This window comes from Puma concolor, chromosome C2, assembly GCF_028749965.1.
Source record: "Puma concolor isolate L17-30 chromosome C2, mPumCon1.1.hap2, whole genome shotgun sequence".
Classification (NCBI taxonomy): Eukaryota; Metazoa; Chordata; class Mammalia; order Carnivora; family Felidae; genus Puma; species Puma concolor.
This window is the reverse complement of record NC_141675.1, coordinates 5,604,309-5,628,295: the sequence shown is the minus strand read 5'-3', so window position 1 is coordinate 5,628,295 and position 23,987 is coordinate 5,604,309. Positions and strand designations below refer to the sequence as shown.

General features: G+C 49.8%; 1 protein-coding gene across 2 annotated transcripts in view; it reads right to left on the bottom strand.

The window, feature by feature from the left end:
- ITGA9 (integrin subunit alpha 9) overlaps positions 1–23,987 on the bottom strand; it is a 344,865-nt gene that overhangs the window by 270,055 nt on the left and 50,823 nt on the right. For both annotated transcript variants that reach the window (XM_086720437.1, XM_086720438.1), the window contains exons 7-13: positions 22,058–22,143; positions 19,026–19,094; positions 15,938–16,075; positions 12,771–12,876; positions 11,535–11,629; positions 6,770–6,860; positions 3,808–3,853 (exon numbers count right to left, since the gene is read on the bottom strand). In XM_086720437.1, coding sequence (XP_086576563.1) covers positions 3,808–3,853; positions 6,770–6,860; positions 11,535–11,629; positions 12,771–12,876; positions 15,938–16,075; positions 19,026–19,094; positions 22,058–22,143 — 631 coding nt within the window. The remainder of the gene's footprint in view (positions 1–3,807; positions 3,854–6,769; positions 6,861–11,534; positions 11,630–12,770; positions 12,877–15,937; positions 16,076–19,025; positions 19,095–22,057; positions 22,144–23,987) is intronic.

The following is a 23,987-nucleotide window of genomic DNA, read 5'->3' as shown; positions in this document are numbered from 1 at the left end:
TCAGACATCCTCAGCAGTCCCTCCGCCTGCCTGCTCCTCCCTGTCCCCTCTCTAACGGGCCCCAGCTCACCTCTAAAGCTTTCCCTGCACTCTGAGTACCTGAATCTCCCAGAAGAGACCCGAGGAGCTCCTCCTCGCCCACGTCCCCTGCTGAACCTTGCCCGGGGCCTGTTCCGATCTTGGAGCCCAGCTCCAAGAGGAGGTCCCTGCCACTCAGAGCCCACACACATCCCACCTCCCTCCTCCCCCTTCAACCCCCATTCATCCTCGTCCTCTCCTCCCTGTCTCTTCCGGCCCCAAGGCAAGAGAGGGGTTGGGGCAAGGTTTGTATGGACAAGGGTGAAGTGAAAGGTGACCACCTCTGATTCTTGCAGGATAGTAAGGAACTCGGGAGAGCAGGGGAGGCTTCAAAGACGCTCTCAGCCTAATCCCAGAGCCAGGCGGCAATCCCATTTGCTCCTTTGTAGCCTGGCTGCTGGAAAGGAGTCAAACTCCACCATCTGTTTTCTTGCTTCTCCTTGTCTCTCTCACCCACAGCGATCTGACTTCGGCCCCTCACTTCTGTAGACCTGCCAGAGACAAGGGCACCGCTGACCCCACACCACCACCTCTAACAGGACTCAGTCTACATGGCCTTCCCTGCTGGACTCAATGCGGGCAGGTGCCCTCAACCACATAACCCTGCTCTATCATCTTCCCGGCACTGACCACAACCTACGATGATCTTCTTTTTTAAAATGAATAAAACTTCAGTGCCACTTGGTTTCCTCATCCGTAAAATGAGAATAAAAATATCTATATCATGGAGCTGTTACAGAAACTAAGAATTAGGCGTCCCTGGGTGGCTCAGTCGGTTAAGCGTCCGACTCTTGGTTTCGGCTCAGGTCATGATCTCACAGTTCATGAGTTCAAGCCCCACACTAGTTCAAACTCCACACTGACAGCACAGAGACTGCCTGGGATTCTCGCTCTCCCTCTCTCTCTGCCCACCCCTGCACCCCCCCACGCGCGCTCTCTCTCTCAAAACAAATAACTTTAAAAATTAAAAAAAAAAACCCTAAGAATTAAAATATGTTCTATCGACAAGAGAACCAATGAACAAACTACAGTATATTCAGTCAACGGACAGCTACTCAGTAAGGGGGAAAAAAGAACTGAACAACACACAAAGCATAGATGAGTCTCTATTGAGGGAAAGAAGCCAGAACCAAAAGGGTGTATACTATATAATTCCACTCATGTGAAATTTTAGAACAGGAAGAATTGCTCTATCAGGAGGGGGCATAACTGGGAAGAGGCAGGAAGAAACTTTCTGGACTGATGGAAATGTTCTTTATCTATTTTTTTTTTAAGTTTATTTATTTATTTTGAGAGACGGAGAGACAGAGCACATGAGCGGGGAGGGGCGGGGCAGAGAGAGAGGGAGAGAGAAAGAATCCCCAGTAGGCTCCGCACGGTCAGTGCGGAGCCTGATGTGGGGCTCGAACCCGTGAACCGTGGGATCATGACCTGAGCCGAAGTCACGAGCCAGACACTTAACTGACTGAGCCACCCAGGCTCCCAGCTATGTTATTTATCTTCACGGGGTGGCAGTTCCACGGGCAGCTACACTGGTCAAAACTCACCAAAGCAGTATGCTTCCATGGGCGGGCTCTGCTGTATGCAAATTTACCTCAATACAAAAAACAAAAAAACAAGAACCACCAAAAAGAGTTAAGGCACGTGAGTGCCTAAACAGTGCCTGGCATGTGGTAGGTGGGCACTTACCAAACACTAGTTGTATCATTTACTTGTTTATTGTTCTGCAAGGTGCACCCAGAATCAGACGCAGCTGCACCACAACAGGTCAATGATATCAGCCGAACAAAGGAGGGCCTTCTGCTGACCACCTCGGCCGGGCAGTGCCCCGCATTCCCTCTCCTAAAGCCTCTTCTCTTGATACGCCGTCCCACCATTCCCCTGGAAGGACCCTGCCTTCGTCCCTGGAAGGTCTCTCCTCACCAGATTCACCCCCGACCCCCACCCCAGGCTGGGGTCTGGGGCCCCCGTCACCGTGTAACTGCCTCACTTGATGTTGACATCCATGTGTGGGCAAAACTCCAGGAGAAGGCCGTGCGTTGCCATGAAAGAGAGGGAGAGAAAACCCCCTCTGGGCCGAAGCTCACGGCTGGAAGTTTATAAAATACAAGAATGACGAAAAGGAGAATTTCCAGGATCTACCTTAAGTCAGCCGCTCCCGGTTTTGAGAGGGCCTGTTTTCAACTGCGAGAGCCGGGGATCGTGTTTTGTTCAAGAGGAGTTGCGACAAGCCAGAGCAGGCTGCTCGGGGTGACGAAGAGGGGGAGGACAGCACAGAGGCACAGGGGTGGTGGGCGAACTCAGCTTCTGAAGTGTGACTTCAGTCATCTATCTGTACATAAGCTGGCTTATCTCAGAGGAAACGGCCAACCCACAGGAAGGGTTGGTTGATGAAGAAAGCGGAGACCTAATCACACGGCAATAATGAAAACAACAGGGAGGCGTCATCTTAGTGAAGTCACCGCTTGGGAGACACACATGCCACCGTCAAGTACGGAAGGGCTGCTACGTGCGAGATACAGGATCAAGAGGCAGAATTTAGCCCAGTTTATCTAACTGCTAACACGTACCGACCACCGGACCGTTCTTATGCATTTTGCTTGAACTACTAACTCGTACTAACTCAATGGAGTTCTACCAACCCAGTGAGCTAAGTACTGCCGTTATCCTTTTTAACGGGTGAGAATACTGAGAGAGGTTACCTGACCTACCCAGGAACCCCCCTCCTGCCAAACAGAGGAGGGGTTCAAATCCAGGCCATCCGTCCCCCCCCCCCCCCCACCCACAGTTGACCCTCCTAACCTAAGGCTATCCTGCCTCCTTAACAATTTAACATTCCGATTACCTGGGGGTTAACTGGTTCCCTCAGAAGTTACTAAGCTCCCACCCCGGGGCACCTCGTTCAAAAGGAGGCCCTGTGCCTTGCTTGCAGCCGCTGGAGACTCAGGAAGGCACTCAGAGGAAGGCACTGCTGAATGAGAAGAATCTGCGGTGTGCAACTACATGGCCTCTGGGATCCCTTCCAGCTCTAAGATCCTACTGGCCCGTTTTAGAAAGTTCTGCCATCAGGTTATTAACAAAACCTAAGAGCTGGCTCCCACTCCAAAGGGTAATTCTGCCTCCTCTGACTCACACAGACAGAAATCCTTGGAGATGGTTCACAGTGGGACGGCAGCCCACAGCCTCTGTGGGAGAGAGCCAGGCCACAGGGGCTCTAGGAACCCTGGGCCCGAGCTCACGAGCTCACGTCCCTCACCTTGGCCTCCGCAGGCAGTGGTGTCCTGTCCTAAGGGCAACAGGCTCCCGGCCCCCAGGTGTCTAGGGAGTAACAGGTCGGGACTAAGAGATGGGACAGGGCAGTGCTTCAGAGCCCCCTTGAGTGTCCTGCACCCATAGGAAACGATCACATCGTGCACACATGTTAATGAAGCAGTTGTTCAAGGCAAGAGGCAAAGTCCCAGGGCTTAAGCCACCCCAGGCTCTGTCTAGAAGCTCCAGGGATGCTACCACCTCATAGCTGCAGGCCATTCAAGGTCCACCAGCTGGAACTCTGGGATAGGAGATAAGAAGAACGAGAAAAGAAAGGCAACATCCTCACTTTCCAAGCACCCCTCGCCTCCAGGAAGAGGACAGACGGAATTGCGGACTAACGGGGAATAACTCCCCTTACCACCCTACCGCCAAACTCCAGCCCCCACCACGAAGAATGCAATTCGAGAAGCATCTCACCTTAGAAGAACTACACTGTCGGACATGAAGGCTCCAACAGTCACATCTGAAAATGAGAAGTTCACAGCATTCAAAAATGTGTTGAAGCCCATCCCACCCGCCCCCCGCCTAGGTCCACAGCCACGGGGCCCAGCACTGAGGTCAGAGGCCCCTGACAGCCTTCCTCTGGGCCATACAAGAATCTCGTAAAAGTGAGAGCCACACCGTCCCGCATGGTTGCCCATCAGCAGGTGTGGCTTGTCGAGACCTTGAAACGTGGTCAGTCTGAACTGAGATGTGTAGGAAATGTAAAACACAGACCAATTTCAAAGACCTGGCGCAAAGAACATGAACTAGCTCAAGATTTTTTACATTGATTATCGGAATTAATTTCACCTATTTCTTTTCATCTTTTTTTATATAATTCCCAGAATATTTTAAATATATATGTGGCTCATGTTATGTATCTTTTGGACACCAGTGAACTAGAGAGATGGGTATTTGGAACTAGAGGACCTGGAAAAAGCTCCAGGTTCTGTAGAACATGTGAATCATCTCTGCTCCACCCCTCACTCTGTGTGACCTCAGAGGTTCTCAGGGTATCCTTGTCTGTAGTATGGACATAATTATCCCCAGTGTCTTCTTCAAAATCTGATGAGAGTTCATAACGTTTAAATCAGAAGACCTCTGTTAAATATTTATTAAACACAAAATTAAATAGTTGTTAAATATGATAATTTTAAAATATTTAAGTACATGTTAAATATGTTAAATCATATAGTTACATCTGAAAATTCATGAAATACTTAGCGCACTACAAACCAACCTGCAAGTGTTAGCTGGTAATGTTTATTCTTGGATAACTTTAATTTAGGAAATATATACTCATCCAAGAACTCTCTGCCTTTCTTCCCCTCGAATACAGACTCCTTAGTCCTGGGATTCCCATTACCGCCTCACAGAGCCAAGCATCTGAATCCGAGAGAGCCTGAATCCCCATGTCTATACAATACTCTCATCAAGGAAAAAGAAACAGCAAACCCATGAATTGTAGTGCTGCTAAAATTTCTGTACTTGGGTGTGCTTGTTAATTTTGCTGTTTCCAATAGTCTTTTTGAGTTGACTAGATATTTGAAAATAAAACAACCAGAGCAATTTGTCATTTCTTTTACAAAAAAGGCAAGGAATTCACACGGGTCACGAAGTGTGAACACACCTACTCACAGTGCGTGTGCAGAGCTGAAGGTATGTCCCCTCCCACCACGATGTGGTCTCTGGCCAGTCCCCTAAGTTCTCTGTGGCTCAGTATCCTTGTCAAGTGGAGGACACCCTGTCTCTACCTACCTGCTGAGCTAACCATAAGATGTATATTACATGTGGGAGCATTTTGCGTATATTGAACTGCTAAACCAATGTAAGGTATTATTTTGAGGCGGCCACAAATTACCCCAAATGCGAACAACTGCCTTCTCCCACTTACAAAGACCCGTGAGTGTCCACAGGAACAAAAACTTCGACAATGACCCTTTCCTATTCCTTCCTCCTAGCTCAGGAAAGTCACAAGAAATGATCAAAACTGCTGCCCATAAGAAACTACAAGAGTCCGGTGGTGCCCTTGTCCAGGATCGCACTGGATTTCAGAGATCCTTCGGAGGCGTTTTAAGTGGAAAGAAATACTTCCTGCAGATAGCAAGATGATCTATGGTTTCATGGAAACGTTTTCTGGATTCCATGATGGTTTTGGATTCTTTCAAATTTCCTTCCTTCCTTCCTTTCTTTCTTCCTTCCTTCCTTCCCTCCCTCTCTTCTTCCTTTCTTCTTCCCTCCCTCCCTCCCTCCCTCCCTCCCTCCTTCTCTCTCCTTCTTTCTTTTCTTTCTTTTCTTTTCTTTCTTTCTTTCTTTCTTTCTTTCTTTCTTTCTTTCTTTCTTCTCTTCCTTCCTTCCTTCCTTCCTTCTTTCCCTCCTTCCTTCCTTCCTTCCTTCCTTCCTTCCTTCCTTCCTTCCTTCCTTCCTTCCTTCCTTCCTTCTTTCTTTCTTTCTTTCTTTCTTTCTTTCTTTCTTTCTTTCTTTCTTTCTTTCTTTCTTTCTTTCTTTCTTTCTTTCTTTCTTTCTTTCTTTCTTTCTCTTTCAGTAGGCTTCATGCTAGCATGGAGACCAATACAGAGCCCAACACAGGGCTCAACTTCACGATCCTGAGGATCATGACCTGGGCTGAGCTCAACAGTGAGTCAGACGCTTAACCAACTGAGCCACCCAGGTGCCCCCTGGATTTTTTCTAATTCTTATCTCATTTCCTCACCTAACCACACTGCATCCCCTTCAAACACCAGAAGAACCATCATCCCACTGCCCAGTCAATTTTACCTAACTGGACAACACTTGGGATTGAGGTTGGAAATCGTGCATTTTTATTCAATTAGCCTCAACCACCACAAGGCATTCATTAACCCTGAAGCCAAGGCAGGCAGCCTTGAAGGGTGAAGGTCTGTTCTGTCCATCAGGGAGAGGGCATGGTTTTCTTTTCTGCTCCAAATTTTTTTAATTTTCTTGCAGGGGCTGGGAGGTGGGGAAGGGATTGCTCAGCTCCTTTTTCCCTCTCAAGAGTAAGAAGCCTCTTAGTACGGGTAATTATTGAGCAAAACATGAGTTTTTGCTAACAATTTCAAAGTGGACAGTGCTTTTAGAAAGAGCTGCTGCCACAGAAATCACTGTTTTTTGTTTTCGTTTTTCTTTCGTTGTTTCCTTCAAAATCACTGTTGCAATCCACCCTTGTGGTGCTTAAACTCTTCAGCACAGATCATTCTAAAACCCCAAAATAAACGTCAACACCTTCAAATCAAATACTAGGCAAAGCATCCCATTCTACTGTGGGAATTCTCCTGATTCTAAATAGATGTGGCCACTGCTTACCAGACTGGAAATGACTCTACCTCAAGCATTTATGCTCGTTTATCTCATTTGCCTTTAAAGAAAAACAGCTTACCAGGATAGCCATTTCCATCCATATCAATGCCTCCTGATATGGACTGACCAAACATCCCCAGAACCGGACTTATCTTCTGCCCCGACAGTTTCTGAAACAGATAATAGGGAAATTGAGTCGCTGGACAGGAGCACAGTCATAAATAAGAACCCAGGACTGTTCTGTGCAGCTTCTGTAGGACACTTGGTCCTCAAACTGTGGAAACAGAAAACCGTAGTCCTAATTTGATCACGGAGTTCTTAGCATGCAGTTGAAGACCACACACTCTTGTATTATTACTTGCCTTCGTCACATGTCATTGTTTAAAAATGTTTCCAAGCTCAGTGTTAATGAACACTCCACCTAGACTGGTGTGTAATGTTTTCACCTGCCAAATGAAGTTCGAAACGGATGTTTACTTCCATTTCCAACAGAGGTTCTGTTTTGTTTCCACACAGGTAGAGCTGGCTGAAGTTTTTTTTTTTTCTTTAAATATTTATTTATTTTTGAGAGAGAGGCAGAGCACAAGCGGGGGAGGGACAGAGAGAGAGGGAGACACAGAGACGGAAGCAGGCCCCAGGCTCCAAGCTGTCAGCACAGAGCCCGACGTGGGGCTCAGACTCACAAACCATGAGATCGTGACCTGAGCCAAAGCCGGATGCTTAACCAAATGAGCCAGCCAGGCGCCCCAAGCTGGCTGGAGTTCTAAGAACATGTTTTCCTTAGATCTCTCTACCCAAATATGTACCAAACATGGAACACCCCTCTGCTCATGTTAGTCTTTCCCTAAGTGGACAGGCCACTGGTGCATCTAGCTGGAAAAGATGGCCACGGGGAAACCGCCACTCAGTCAAGTTAACCAGAAGATCTACGGGCTCCTGAGCCTCACAGACAGGATGAAACAGTTCTAGCTAGTAAATCTGGAGCTCCATGGCCCTGAACCTTCCTACCACAAATGGTGGGAAATCCAAAACAGCAGAGGAAGCCACCCTCCTCCCTAAAAGGCGGCCCTGTGGAGTTCACAGCTCTACCGCCAAGGGGCAACTGTACTGTTACTCAGCTTAATGATGAGTAAACTTAAGTTAACTCAACTTATGTTCAACTTATGTTCACACAGGACTGCACTGGTTCAGGACCCTTTACGACACAACCAAACCCCTTCATTTGTTTGGGTGGCACAGTTCCTCAAAAGATATCACACTTCCTGAATCAGAAAAGTCCCATCCCCTGGGATCTGGTGTGTTCCTTCTTCCCTTTGTTTGTACGGTCTCTTTTGGGAGGCTAACCTCCCAGGGCCCTCATTGTGGATGATAAGAAAAATGCTTTGTTTTCATGCCATGCAGCAAAATCCCTATCAGAACCAGGTTTACAGATATCCAGGGGCTCTCTAAGGACTCTCTTTCCATATCCTTTTTCCTTATTGAGTCATCCTGCGGAGAAGTCATGAGAGTGGGGAGAGGGAGTTTCCATAGGATCCACAGACGGAGACGCCAGGGACCTTCCCCGACCCCTCCCGGGAGCCCATCGCTGCAAATAACCCTCCACTTGCCATCTTCAGTTAAGCCATCCAACAGAAAATACATGAGCATCAACGTACGAATCACAACAGCATAGCACACACTGAAGAAATGTTTCTTGCTAACAGGCAGAGTTCCTCATCCCACATGACTCTGTCTAAACAAACATGTATGTGTGTCTCTTTCTCCCAAGCCACTTTTTGAAGGCCACCGTCTCAGCTCCGCAGCCCAGGCAGGCTAGCAGCGGCTGGTCCCGGGTCTCCCCTTCTAAGCTATGTTGTGGCTGGGACGAGGGGGAAGAGTGAAGGGGTGGTCCATCTGGGGGTGGCGATGCAGGCTTAAGTTATCCCACAGACATCTGCAGGCCATTATGCCATAAAGCCAGGAAGATAAGTCTGCTCAGTGCTAATAACCCTAAATGAAAACCAGGAGCCTTGGAAAACCTCCGCTTGACCAGGTTTACGTGCAGTGTCCTTACTAGCAGGAGAAAGATCACACGGGCCGCCATGACATGCCCAGGGGACTCTCAAATGGCGAAAGGCACACAAGGATCTTAAAATCAACACTTTTCATGGTGAACTCAAGAAAGAGGAATGAGTTAAAGAGTAACGCGGACAAACTGCAGCCCTGATCTCACAATTTACCCGGCAGAAATAATACCAGTCTGGGCCAAAGAAAAGCAACTCCTTTGCCCAGAGCTGTTTCTGATTTCTTCCTCTGGTTCACCAGCACAATGCCTGCTCTGTCTGGACCCCAGCCCTGAAGAATCTGTCATTAAAGGATTTTTTTTTCCTTTTAAATCAGTGACCTTATCATATACATATTAGCGGCTTACAAAAGCATAAGCAGAGTTGTATCTTTCCTTTTTTTTTTTTTTTAAAGTGCCCCAAACCACTTCTCTTTGTCAAAGCTAACGAGCCTGCCAGCCTGCTGACAAAGGCAGGATGGGTCCAGCTGCTTGCTGATCCCTGCTTCCGACTGAAGGCACTCCACGCTAACCACAAAGTCTGTACTTCAGTTCTCTGTAGGGATTCCACCCAGCAACAAAACAAAACACTGGAGGAGGGAAGCAGGGGTCTCTGACAGGTTGCCTCTCCCTATGATTTGCTTCCAAGGTCCAGGAACAAGCTTCCAGGAGGATGCGTGGAAAGTGACCCCGGCAACTGCCCGAGGACACGGTTCCCTGGATGACTTTCTGCTCGTCACATCGGGAAGAGGGTCCCTACCTCAGACTACAGCAGCCCGCACCACACAGACGTGGCCGCCAGCCCGTGCCCAAAGCTCTCTTCCTCCTGCCACATTGGCTGAGTCACCTGTGAGCTTATTGCCACCATTGATTGCCATCATTTCTAGTGAAAAGACGGTGGTCCGGGTAAACCCATGCCCCTTGGAGTATGCATGCCTCACAAGCAAAATAAGTTTCCTTACTTCTAAGTTTTCCAAGTGAGCTTCCCTGAGTGTTCCTTCCTCCAATGTGGAGTTGAGGGTGTGGTTACAATAAAAGGTTTGGGAGTCAGACTGGCAAAGTTTCAGTGGCCACACTGCCATTTACTAGCCGGAGACCCTGGACAAGCAAAGTCACCTCCCTGGGCTGGACCCCTCATAAAGAAAAGGTGGAAAATAAAGATACCATCTCATGGGACTACGACAAGGACTAAAGAAAAGAATAGGGCAGAGTGGTCCCTCCTCTCTGCGCTCCGTGTCTGCTGCTATGGGAGCCACCGAGCTGGGCCGGCCCCAGCAGAGAGGGTGCTGGAAGCTGGCGATGAATCAACCCTCAACCCTTAATCAGCTCACTTGTATCTCCTCCAAGAAGAGCAATTATGAGTGCATGGACTGAACTTACACTTGGGCACTGCCTCTTAAAATCAACTTGTAAAGTCTCTTTCTTACCTTCATGTACTTCAGTGCATGAACAGGCTTTGACGCTTTACTAACACCTCACTTGTAGAACATTTTATGAGAACGTGACTCCGTTAAAAGTTCTGTTTCCTTAGCAATAATCAAGATACGAGGCAAGCTTCTTCATGATGGGAAATAGAAGCAGGAGTAGGAAGCGGTGAGCACATAAAAAGCGCTCAACAGATCAATATTTGCTGATGGGAAATTTCTCGACTTGTGCTCAGTCCCTTTCTGTCACTGACCCACTCCCTGGGAGAATAACACAGGCCTGTGCCAACTCTAGACACAGACATCCACAAATACCCTGACGATGCTTCTGTCCAAAGAGTGACTTCCTTTTTTCCCATGGGCTGGGCTTAACACCATCAGCAAGATTGAACACCCAGCTGATATGGCAAAAAACCAGAACTCAAACCACTTCCACATTCCCAAGTCTGGCGCCCAAGGCCAGAGCTTTGACCAGCTCATTTCAGTGCCGTTACAACCATCAGCCCCGTGAAAGCTTTCAAGCCCCCTCTTCTGTGGACCACTGTCTCTCTACATTATATTTTACAATTCACGGTGCCTAGGTGGCTCAGTCGGTTAAGTGTCCAACTTCGGCTCAGGTCATGATCTCACGGTTCATGGGTTCGAGCCCCGCGTCAGGCTCTGCTGACAGCTCGGAGCCTGGAGGCTGCTTCAGATTCTGTGTCTCCCTCTCTCTGCCCCTCCCCCACTCACCCTCTGTCTCTCTCTCTCTCTCTCTCTCTCTGAAATAAATAAACATTAAAAAAATTTCTATTTTGTGGATGCCTGGGTGGCTCAGTCGGATAAGTGTCCGACTCTTGGTTTCATTCGGTTCAGGTCATGATCTCGCGATTTTGTGAGTTTGAGCTCCAAGTCAGGCTCTGAGCTGATGGTGCGGAGCCTGCTTGGGATTCTCTCTCTGTCTCTCTCTCTCTGCCCCTACCCCGATCATGCTGTCTCTGTCTCTCTCAAAAATAAATAAACTTTTAAAAAGTTTATATTTTACAGCATATTCCTTTGGCTTGCACCGACGGTTGATAAAGGAGTCACGAAAAAACAGCAAGCCTCTTCCTCATCTTCAATAAATAACTCTAACTGGGGGTAAGAATTTGGATGTAATCTTTCACACAGGCAGAATGCATCCCCGAATGTGAGCAAACTCGGGAGTCTCTGAATAGGTTTTTAAGTTTTAATAAGCAATACCAATTGTTCCTCTCTTTCACTGGAGGGTGAGAAGGTTGAAGGTAGGAACCGTGTTGTGTTTTCCTCTGTACCCCGGGGTGTGGTATGGACTACAGGTTCCCTATGTGTTTGTCAGATGAAGGTATGAACAGTTAGCATGTTATTCTCACAGCAATTACCATTGAGTACTGAGGGACAATCCCACTAGCGTCGCCGTGATAGATATAGACGGCCCCCGAGAAGTCATCCTCCTTGGGTGCACCAATGGCCACATCTGAGGAGAGAAAAACAGCTATGGGTTAGAAAGCCACGTGGAATACTGTAAGGACAGTTTTCCTCATTCCTGCCCTCACGTGGGTCCCTCTGTACCAGAAATTTCTTGGTTGTTGGTTGCTCAGACATTAAAGTAGACCCACAGTTGCTCAGCAGGAAAAAAAAAAAAAAAAAAAGTAGGAAGAAAATCATCAAAACTGAGAAGGGTTTAGTTCCAGAAAAGTTCCGACCTCATCCTTTCATAAAAAAAATCATGGACCCATCCAATAAAAAAAAAAAAAAAAATGCAAATATAAACCACCCACCCAAATTTCTGTCAGACAGGGGACTTCCATAGACTATGGTTATTGCATAACTGAGAGAGTCAACTGTTCCTGGAGAAGGGACTTGCACAAAATGGCATTCACTTCCCCCCAAAAAAAAGAAAAAGAAAGAAAAAAAAATCAACGTTACCCTCACAAACTGACAACCCCTGGAACAAAGCCTAGATCTTCCTGACTTTCTTCCCTTTGCTTCTAACAAAAGTCATGTGTTTGCAGAAGCGAGGTCAAGGGTGAGGGGCACGCGCCCACAGGACCTCAAGCCGAGGTCCTCTCTGGCCGGGGCATGAGGGGTATCAAAGGAGCCTGGTTGTCTGGCCTGAGGCAAGAGCTGCCCCCCCACTTCTGCCTCAGCGTCCCCCTAGCGAGGCGGCTCCCCCACGTCCCGACGTCTGCCTACCGCATACACAGTAAGCAGAGGCACCGGACAGACCAGAGAGAGAAGCCACGAGACCGTGAAGGAATCCGCAGTCCAGACAGAGTGGACATCAGTACACACAGCCCGACCCTCCCGGCACGGACGCATTCAAATCTGTCCCCTCGCTGTCGCTCTCGGGGCTCAGAAGGTCTAACTCCCTCCTCGCTCAGCAACATGGCAGAGCCTCGGACACAAGAAAGGTTGGTGGCAGGAGGGCGCGCGTTCAAACCTGTCTGCAACAAGCCAAAGCACGGTGGGCTCAGAGCCCAGCCCCGAGTGTCCGCACGGAGACCATCTTCTCCAAAGGGCACCCCCTCCCCATAGGGGCCTCCCAAGAGGGGCAGGTGGGCCCAGGAGCACGCCTTGCCGGGGCGAAGCCAGAGGGCAGGTGTGAGCTCACTGACCCAGGAAGCCATCGTCATCAAGGTCGCCCAGGCTGGCGATGCTCTCCCCAAAGTGTGCGTTGTAGGTGCCATCGCCGCTGAGGGCCAGCTGCTCCTCGAGGGCTCCCTGGGAAACAGGACGGAGGACAAAATGGAAAACACAAACAAAAACAGAACCAAAACAAAGAAAAAACACAATAAAACCAGAGCTTCAAACGCCACCCCCAAAGCACTCCCATCAGCGGGAAACGCCCGGGCATAATCACGGGCACCCAAACTTCTCTCTCCTCGTGGCAAAAAGGAGTCCCTTTCACCTGTGCAGCCAGAGGGTCTCCCACAGCCTGATGCCTTTTAGAGGGAAGGAGACGGTCATGTTGGCCGATGACTCCACCTCCCCCTTGTCCTGACACTCTATAAACCTGCCTGCCTACCTACACACCTGTCCCTACGGCATCCTCTAGCTGCCCTTACCTTTCCTCCCCAAAGTTGTTTGACACGGGCAAGCGCATCTCTACTTTTTGTCTCCTGCGCCTTTCGGTGCAAGTTTACAGAGCTGCTTTGCAAGGTGCGTGAGTTAGTCATCTTGACCGTCATGATTCAGAAAATCCAACACCCAGTAGGTCTTGGTCAGGGGGTGGGGGGTGCACACAGCCGGGCCCATCAGCACGTGTGGCTCAGGTTTGGATTTCCTGAGCGAACACCCACCGACAGAGGGAGGGAGTCAACGGTGCCCGGTGGCGACAAAAGCCACCCGAGGACACACGCTCTGCCTCCAAATCACTGACGTGTCAGTATCAGAGTATTAACACGCAATCTGATATCTTGAGGCGGAAGAACTTCGAAACCTGCCCCAGGGCAGAGGTACTCTGGACCCACTGCACACCCTCAAGCCAGCCCAGGGAGTATCTGGCTTCACATCACACCTTCTGACCCTCCCCACTTTACCGATCAGGAAACTGAGCCACCCGTTTTGAGCTCCTTTTCCACATGGCACAGGCTAGTAAGGGGAAAAGCCCAGATCCAGGTTCCATCGGACTCCAAAGCCATCGTGTTTTCCACTCCTCTGTGCTGCTTCGTAATCACTCATCAAACAGGGAGAGGCCCAACAGGTCGAAGAATATCTCGGTGCTCAGCGCAACCACCGGGCATTTAGGATACACTGGTTGGGGGGGTGGAACGTATGGGTGCCGCGTGTCGGGGGGCATTCTCCTGCTCCAAGATTCCTCGTGTAGACACTCTCCAGCTGGCTGCTGCGCTGCTCACCTTACTGCCTGACAAGTTAATACCTACACAAATGTTTCATCCTCTTGCAAACGTGGCTGGGCAGCCGCTAAAAAAATGCGGATGGTCTCACCTGTATCATGACCACCTCACCTCTCCCCACACGTGCCTGTCCCTCTCCCTTAGAACGTCAATGGGGACGCAGGTGCCAAGCCTCACGGCCACAGGTGCCAGGAAGTTATCTCGGCTCCCAGGTTTTCGATTCGCTTTCTCAAAGGGTCTGCAAGCATCCAAGATAGCCCAAGGCTCTAACGCTCGCTGGCTCCTTAAAAGGCTGTCCTTTCTTTCCGACATCTGCCCGCCTACAGTTCAATACCACAGCCCCCTCCGACTGGATTAGTTACCCGATTGGGATAGCGAGCATCTGGGTCCCTGCTCAAAAGTACATTTTTACCGATTTTTTTTTTTTTTACTATGAAAGTATTACATTCTTGCTCCTTGGATAAAATGAAAGCTAGAAATCTACCCAAGCCCCACCACCTACAAAGATCTGTTGTTAACGTCCTCTATGTATTTTGCGTACTTTTAACATTTTGGTGGGGGGGGGTTGTTTTTTGTTTTTTGAGGGAGAAAGAGAGCTTGCGTGTATACAAGTGAGGGAGGGGCAGAGACAGAGGGAGACAGAGGATCCCAAGCAGGCTCGGCACTGTGAGCACAGAGCCCAGTGTGGGGCTTGAATCCACGAACCACGAGATCATGACCTGAGCCGCAATCAAGAGTGGGCTGCTTACCCGATGGAGCCACCCAGGTGCCCCTGCGTATTTTTCAAGGTTGTTTGTACAAGCAGTCTTTATCGCTCTTTTCACTCATTAGCCCATAAGCATTTTCTCACGTTTGCTCAAAGGCTGCTGGTCACAAAATTGATGCATTTCACTCTCTTGTTGAACATTCTTAATTCTAGATGCTGAAGAGACTCTGCTCTCTCATTGGTCTCCTGCCTCCACAGGTGCACTGTTCCCCCTCCTCCCCGTCCCTGTCCCCCCAACCCTCCACTCAGCGGCAGAGGGGCAGAGGCACCTTTCTGACACCTTCACACCCCTTTCAAGGATCTGCGGAATCAGGGACACAGGGATCACAGCCCTTGGCCACTGCACTGGCCCCCACCCGACCCCCGATGCTGCACTAAGGGGGCCTGCCGCCCCATGCCTCAACCTGCTTGCCGAGCTCCAGCCCACCCCTGCCTGTGTGCCTGACTGCTTCCCCTTAAGAGCCTGCCCAGCCACTGTGTCCTCCAGGAGGCCTCTCTGCCCCCCTGGGCACGTGTCTACATACTGCCAGGGAGCCAGCTGGCCCAGGTGCAAGTCCCAGCCCACCGTTTCCAGTCGTGTGGTGGGGGGCAGTGGGCTTGACTTCTCTGGGCCTCGGCTGCTTCGCCTGAAAAACGGGGACCCCCGACCCCATGCGTATGTTACACAGAAATCATTTCTAGAAAATAGGAGGAACGGTTTCAGGTATGGGGTCAACACTCAAAATCAAATAACAGGGGTGCCTGGGTGGCTCAGCTGGTTAAGCAGCCCACTCGTGATTTCGGCTCAGGTCATGACTTCGGTTTGTGAAATTGTGAGACTGCTTGGGATTCTCTCTCTCCCTCCCTCTGCCCCTCCCCCGCTCACGCACACAAACGCACTCTCTCTCTCTCTCAAAATAAATAAACATTAAAAAGAAACATCAAACAACAGACATCAGACCTTACCGTTTTTCTCAGTCCCCGCGCATCTACAGTAATCACGCTGCGTATAGCTTTCCATTAATGGAACGCTGGGTTCTCTGACGGCAGGAGGCAGGTCTTTTCTCCTCCCCTGGGTAACGGGGCCCAGCGCCCAGCCCGGCGGGCTGTTCAGTCACTCCTCGCTGGACACGTGTCCCTCTCCCACACCCGTCCACCTGGCACCCAGCACTGTACTCACATTTCCTCTGTTGATGTAGACAGTGACCTGCCCCTCATCCCTGATCTCAGAGAACATGGGGGCCCCCACCAGCAGGTCAGAGAGGCCGTCCGCGTTCAGGTCAACTGCGCATAAGGAGGAGCCGAAGTAAGAGCCCATCTGCAACCAAGTTGAGTCGCAACAAAGCGTTCAGTGTCTGCCCTCACACAGGAGGCCCTCGCTTTCCTCCAGCCCGCTGCTTTAGAAACACTCGCTCCCAAGCGCCTCACAGGCCGTGATGGCCGTGCTGCCCCACAGGCCAGAGGGCCCCGGGGAAGTGGGGAAGCGCCTGACTTCCCCGGCTGCCGGTAGCAGGGCCGGGCCCCCGTCCGCGTGACCGCGAAGCTAACCGGCTCGGAGTCCCCCCTCCGCGGGGAGCCCTACCAAGCGGAAAACAAGCGGACCGGTGCGGGGAGAACAAGGTATGGGTCTTAAAAGTGCAAGCTGAGGTTGCAAAACGGGTTACAACCATAGTAAGAGCGCCTCATATAACAGACACGTGACAGGGCCAACCGAGTGGGAATATGAAATTTCATAACACAAGGCAAGCGTGAAAATAAATGCTGCACGGGGAACTAGGTTCCCCTCTCCCAGGCCGGCACGGAGCTAAAGCTAACCAGGAAGGCGTGAACTCCAGTGGCAGAAAAAGGTACAACTCACAAAACTACTTAATGGATAAGGGAACACGGGTTACACTGGCCAGTCTTGGATCGTAGCTGAACTCAATACCTATTCCTGTAAATCAGGGGCCTCAAACCCAAATGCCAATGGGATCCAGGAAGGTGTCGTAACAGGTGTTAAGAACAAGTAACACTGCAAGTAGGCTGATGGGTGACAAGGGACACCTGGCTTGGAACCAGCTAAGGAGGCCACTCCCACCCAGCCGAAGTCCACTGCCCCCACGAGGGAGGCTGACCCCGAGAAGGCCGACCTTCGCGTTTTTCAAGAGAAGCCAAAGGTCTACAATGTCATTTGAAGTGCCTACTTTTAGAACGCGGGCAACAAGTTCACAATAAAAAAAGAACAAACAAACATACCGGCAGGCCCAACAAAAGAATTTATAGGCTGCATTCTTTCCAAAGGCTGCCGGTTTGCAACCTCTGTTGGAAAGGAAAAAAAAAAAAAAAAAAAGCCATTCTTTTAAAATAAATGTCTTCAAATAAAAGGGCTCCAGCTCTGCTGATGGGAACAAGCATTCTCTTTCAGTGTTGGGGTGTGCTGCGGCCGCCCCGGGGAGTGTGAGCAGTGGAAGGCACCCCGGTCTACTTCCTGCGGTGAACCCTGGGACAGGGGCCCTTCCCCAGTCACACGCTGAGGCCCACTTGTGCTCAACCCACCCCACCCTGTGACCAGCCATTCCCCAAGGAGAAGGGTGTGGGGAGAACTCAGAGTCAGGCAGAGACCAAGCGGCCGGCTCCAATTCCGTGGCTTTGCCAATCACTCTATCTGGACTTTAGTAAAACAAACAAACAAACAAATAAACAAGCTGGAAAGGCCCGGAGGACCTGGCTGTTCGCCCTGGTTGAGCCCCAGGGGAACGGTTAGTCTCATTCCAATGGGCTATTTAACTTGGCATCTTCGTCAATGTTCAATCAGAAATCCCTGTACGTGACTTTTCCTAAGTTTTGACATACAAACACTTCAGATACCCCGTTAACTCAGTAAAACTCCTATATGGCAGTGGTATGCTTTGGGGTAGGTGTTCCTTGATCAGAGCTCTCCCAGCAGTCTGGAAATGTGCAGACATGTGTCTAAATTAACACCTGGATTGAGCACATATTGGTGATTTCTTAGGAGCACTATACGAAGGATGTCAACCAATAAAAACCGGAATTTGGGGGTATTTTTTTTTCTTACGATGAGGTCAAGAGATAGGGTTGCCTGACCGAATTCTGGACGAACAAAAGCAGAAGTGAACCAGTGGTGGACTGAGTCGGAACCCTCCCCCATGTGTGTGACTCTGGACACAGGGGAAAAGAGCTACAGACATCCCTTGAAAGCCTGCGGTCATGTCCTTTCCCTCTGAAATAACGGAGAAGTCAGACTAGAATTCCTGGTTTCTTCTGGCAAAAAAGCAGAATAGGACATATAAAGAGAGTAATGGCATTTTTCAAAATCAGGAAGTGGATGGTGGGGATCAAGGCAGAGACCAGAGAAGTGGGAAGGAGAGTGAGAGGCAGAAAGGGAAGGCCCTAAAGCCAGAGTGGTGAAAGTGAGGGCAAGAAGAGCCCTCACGAAAATGACAGGTGACACGGCCATGGAGCCCTTCAGTCCCCTCCCAGGGAGCCCCAACACGTCATCAGGACATCCAAGCAGACACGAAGGCCAGTCTGTCCTGGGACCCCACGTCATAAAGTCCTCGGGATGTGTGCACAAGGGGCTTCTCAAATGTTTACCTCTCCCACCGCCCACTCTGAAATCTGTGGCCACAAACCTGACCGTGACCAGTCACAGATGGGTGACCAGGTGAGTTGTCATCTGCACCGGGAGGTTTTTGAGAAGGAGGGGGGCACAGTTATGGGCTGTTAATGATGCCAGGATGACCGGCATTAACTGGGCCTGCCCTGGGCACAGGCAGCAGGCGGTGGTTGGGAGTGGGGGGTCGGAGGCAGCAGGTGCAGAGGCACAGGCGGATCCTGAAAACTGGGTGACAGATGTGTTCAGCTCCACATGCCACTTCAGAGTCAACTGCGTCTGAGCTCTCTGGGGTGTGGAGCGTGTAGGCATAGAAGAGACAGGCGGATGAAGGGGCAGAGAGGTAGAAAAAGGCAGAGGCAGAGTGAGCAGTAGTTCTGATGTCTGTCTAGACTATGAAAACCCTTTTAAAACTCTGTGACGTAACTTGGTCGTGTACAAGCTCACCTTGCTACCTGTCTCCTGCAACAAGCACGAATTCCACAATCTGCAGGTTACACACGGTGCCGAGGTCATAAAGGCAATTGCACGTGGAGCCACCATACTGACTTAGGGCGTGGATAGGGCCTTCCACCACTTTTCTAGAAAGTGAACGGATTCCCCACATGATGACATCTCACAAGCAAAAAGACGACGCTAGGACCAAGAGCCTCACCTTTTTACCTGATGCCTGAAAAATCTTAATCAAGGTGCCCGATCTTCGATCAGCTCTAAAAATATAAACCTAAGGAATGAAAAAAAAAAATTGGTTAAGATGGAAGCGATGACCAAAGGTACTTACCAGCACCCTCCTGAGAGTCCTACTTAAATGGCCAACCAGGCACAAGGCATCACAAGCTTCAGTTGGCTGATAATGAGGAAGTCAGTGGGCCTTGCGTTTTACCAACTCTGCGAAAAGAGTGTCCTTCAATCCTGGGCAGAATTCACGTCCTCTGCTCCTGGACCACATCGTTTACGGAAGCCGTGCACAGTAAGTCCCGAGGACCTTGCAAATTACTAGTCAACAATTCACCTCTTAGATAAAGTGATTTTCTTCCTTGAAATATTTCTTTCCTCCCTAGGAGTTAGAGCTGTCACAGGTACAGCATTGAAAGACAGAGGGGTGGAAGGGAGAATTTTAGACAAAGCAGTCTTCCAAAGTGATTCCATAGAACACCAGAGCCGGGAGATCTGCTCGGGTAAACAGGAATTAAACATTAGGGGCGCCTGGGTGGCTCAGTTGGGTTCGAGCCCCACATCAGGCTCTGTGCTGACAGCTCAGAGCCTGGAGCCTGCTTCGGATTCTGTGTCTCCCTCTCTCTGCCCCTCCTCACCCATGGTCTGTCTGTTTCTCAAAAATAAATAGACATTAAAAAAATTTTTCTTATAAAAAAGGAATTAAACATTAAATCAATGCCTCTGCTGCAGGACTTTGTGAGACTTTAGTGTGCGCATTAACACCATGCATCTCTACCACAAAGAGGATCACTGATATGGAACTTCCCAAGTGACAGGACTATGGAAGTTCTTTCTCAAGGTGCATCTTTTTTTTTTTTTTTCTTTTTTTAATTTTTTTTTTTCAACGTTTATTTATTTTTGGGACAGAGAGAGACAGAGCATGAACGGGCGAGGGGCAGAGAGAGAGGGAGACACAGAATCGGAAACAGGCTCCAGGCTCTGAGCCATCAGCCCAGAGCCCGACGCGGGGCTCGAACTCACGGACCGCGAGATCGTGACCTGGCTGAAGTCGGACGCTTAACCGACTGCGCCACCCAGGCGCCCCTTTCTCAAGGTGCATCTTACGGGAACAGTGTCCCTTGAGAACTAGGGTCAGGGACCCTCCTGTGGCGTAAGCAGCCACCGCCTTAGTGAGAATGTGCTTGTGCCCTTGACCCCAGAAATGATCAACCACCAAAATCCTGCAGACCAGAGGTCTGTTCTAGTGTCCCTGGGAATGGGACAGTCAGCAACTTTATCAACTACGCCCCATTTCCCCAGCAACTCTCACATGATCCGACTGAAAGAAGCATTTTCAGGTTCTTTTTTTGTTAACAGAATACAAGATTCTCTCTGTCTGGCTCTATCAGTTACAAATACGGTTCTCGTCCTAAGACTTGACTATCTTAAGGCTATCACAAGCCTGAAAGGAAAACAATGCGATTAGATAAAAGTCCTTGTAACTGGGGAGAAAAGGATGCACTGAGGCATCCGCATGGCTGCGAACCAGGAGGTAAGCATTTTTGCCAACATTATAGACATCCTGGTCACACGCACACAGCTTCTTTCCTGAAGGACATTAGCAGCGTGGGGACAGTTCTTGGTGCTTCTTCACTCTACCACGTAGAAGAATCATGTGATCTTAAAGGATCTGCTTCCTTCTTGCATGACTCCCCCTGCTCAGTGCCCTAACATTTTATCTGGTTTCATTTTCAAAGATCCTTTGTCCCCGGCATCACTGTTAGTAGGGAGGAAGGGAAACTTCCAGAAATGAGGGCTGAGGCTCCTAACTCCTGCCCAGGAGCATGCAGGGAAATGACCCTCATGTATCAGTGAAGCCCAGTCAGCTGACCACACTGACCTGCTGGCTCAAGGCTCCAATTAACAGTGGTTCTGGCCCATCTGGGCCTCTCTAGAACCCAGACCCCACTTCTCTGAGCCCCCGGACATATGGCCAGACTCTATTCTAGGTCCACCCCATGGGCTCAGGTCCAAAGATCATTCCTTTGTTCAGACTTTTCTATCAGAGAACCCAACGTATTTGTTAAAAACGCAGGTTCCAGACTCATATAGACGTACTGGATGGAGATTTCCCTGGAGCTAAAGAATCAGCAAGCATGGTTGTTCGTATTCTCAGCCCCCCTGAGGCCATGCTTCCCAACACGACTCAGACAGCCCTAGATCCAGTCTAGGTCTTTCCTATACTCCGGGCAAATCCTTTAGGAAAAGTGACCCACATATTCCCGGTCCAGCCTTTGGGCTGAACCGGTCTCGGCTCTAGAACACTAGGGAAACAGGCCGCCTCGGTGGCTGTCGGTTGAGTGTTGACTTCAGTTCAGGTCACTATCTCGTGGTCCGTGGGTTCGAGCCCTGCGCTGGGCTCTGTGCTGACAGCTCGGAGCCTGCAGCCTGCTTCGGATTCTGTGTCTCCCTCTCTCTCTGCCCCTCCCCCGTTCACTTGCACTCCTTCTCTCTCTCTCTCAAAAATAAACGTTAAAAACAAAACAAAACAAAAAAAACCACTGGGGAAATAAACACGCGACCCTAGGCCCCAAGATAAGTAAAGTCCCAAAGATACCCAGGACTAGACTCGGCTCTATTAAGTCAAAGCCAAGATTGGAAAGAGCTTGGCAGAGTGGACAGTTTGAAGCTGGAGGGCGCTGGACGCCATTCACTTGGAGGATGCCACGGTGCCAACGGTTGGTCTCGACAGTCTCACGCACACGTAGTCAGCTGCAGAACGCAGCCGAGATGAGAAGGGGCCGGGAAGGGCGAGGTCTGGGAGCAGTGGTCACTCTCTGATTCAGCTTTCAAGGCACACCCACAAAAGCGGTTGGAAGGAGGCCGACAGGAGACTCACGAGGTCACCCTTTACCTGCCAGCCATCCAGCAGGGCATTCGGACCGAGTAAGTGACAAACCTCTACGACAGGGGCAGCACACTTCCCCCTCAGGTCTGGCCCCATGCTCTCGCGCAGACTTTTCTCCTCACCTTCCCGACGCCTTCGTCCTGGGGGGCACCTCCCACCACGTCGGTGGTGGACGGGCGAGAGAAGGAGCCGGCAGTCACTGCGTAGCCTGCAAAGGGCGGACATTAACCAAGGAGAGGATGAGACAGGGCAGAGGAGAAAAAGAGCCACCAGAGAAAAAAGGGTCTCAAGCATCCCTTAAATCTGGACAGTTACGACCCAGCTATTTTTGGAACATAAGCCACCAGGGAACAAACAGCCGTCAGTCTTCTCACATTGAAATGGCTCATCTCACAAAAAGTCATGTTCCCCAAGACATCAGGGGCAGGAAAGAGTGTTTTCTGAGGGTCCTCTTTAAAGCAGGTACTGTGCTAAATACTTTATACCTGCTTTTCTCTTTCTTTTAAAAATGTTTGTATGTATTTTGGAGAGAGAGAGAGCAAGCACAAGCCAGGAAGGGGCAGAGAGAGAGGGAGAAAGAAATCCCAAGTAGGCTCCACACTGTCAGTGCAGAGCCCAACGTGGGGCTCGAGCTCATGAACTGTGAGATCATGATCTCAGCTGAAACCCAGAGTCGGATGCTTAACCAACAGAGCCACCCAGGCACCCCTGTTTTTTTTCTTTTTGAGATAGAAGTTTCATACAGTGAAGCACATACACCTGAAGTGGAGAACTCATTGAAAGTGGCCCGATGTACACAGCCATGTGACCACCACCCGGAGTGAACAGAAGCATAGAACTCTAACCAGAAGGTTCCCTCCTACCCTCTCAAGTCAATGCCCTCCCTCAGGCAGACACCATTTGGATTCCTATCACTGTATATTAGGTTTACGTTGTTCTAGAAGCTCACTTAACATCACACCTGTGACATTCATCCATACTGAGTGTAAGAGTCGTTTCTTTTTATTGTCGAGCAATGGTCCACCGTATGAACAGGTCATAACACCTTTATTCTCCCGCTGCTGGGCACCTGGGCTGTTTCCAGTTGTTCCTGCTTTACTCCAAATAAAGCTGCTGTGAACATTCCTATGCATGTCTTTGGACGCCAGCATCTTTTAATGACACAGTTCTACGAGGAAGGCATGATCATTTCTTCCCTTTTACAGAGGTAGGCACTGAGACTAAATGTGGTTCAGTAACATGCCCAAGATAACATGGCAAGATTCAAATCCAATCTGTGCATCTCGAAAGCCCTTGCCGGTAACCACTATGCCACCCTCCCTCCTAAGAGAAGGCAGAAAGAAGCTGACAGTGGGTGGGTGGGTGGATGGATGAGGGAAGAGTTTGGACGCAAAAGGAGCCTAGAAACAAAGGCAAAATTCGTCTGAGCTTAGTCTAAATGTCTCCTGCTTCACAAGCAGGCTGAAAATTCTCTAGCTAGCATATATTCCCAAACTTTGTCCTCACATTTACACCCTAATGCTGTGATCACAGGCTGTTTGGATTTTGTGATGACACCCTATTGTGACCAATCCTTATTGACCATGTGGCCTGACCACATTACCTAAGAGTATTACGCGTGATCGCAAAGCCTCGAGTGACCCTTGAAAGCCTTTCAGCAACAAGGGTCTCTGGTACACAGGGAGAAGCCATGGGCCCTCAAGTTCAAAGGACCTATCCCAGACCCTAAAGCCAAACCTGAACCAAGCTCTCTGCTGCCTTCTCTCCACTCTCCAATCTACCAAACATACGCTGGGCCTCCCTGCTGTGTACCAAGCACTCTATCAAGTCCTGGAAACGTCAGACCAACTCCCTACCTCCAAGGTGCTCCCAGCCAAGTGAGGGGTCCATACCAGTGGTCAGTGCTGTCTCCACAGCCCAGGAGGCAGTTCTGCATTGGGACTCTGGGCTCTGAAACCACAGGTTTAAGCCCCCCACTCCACTCTTTACAAGCCACGTGATCTTAGCAAGTTGCGTACTTTTCTGTACCTCGGTTTCTCTGCCTACAAACTA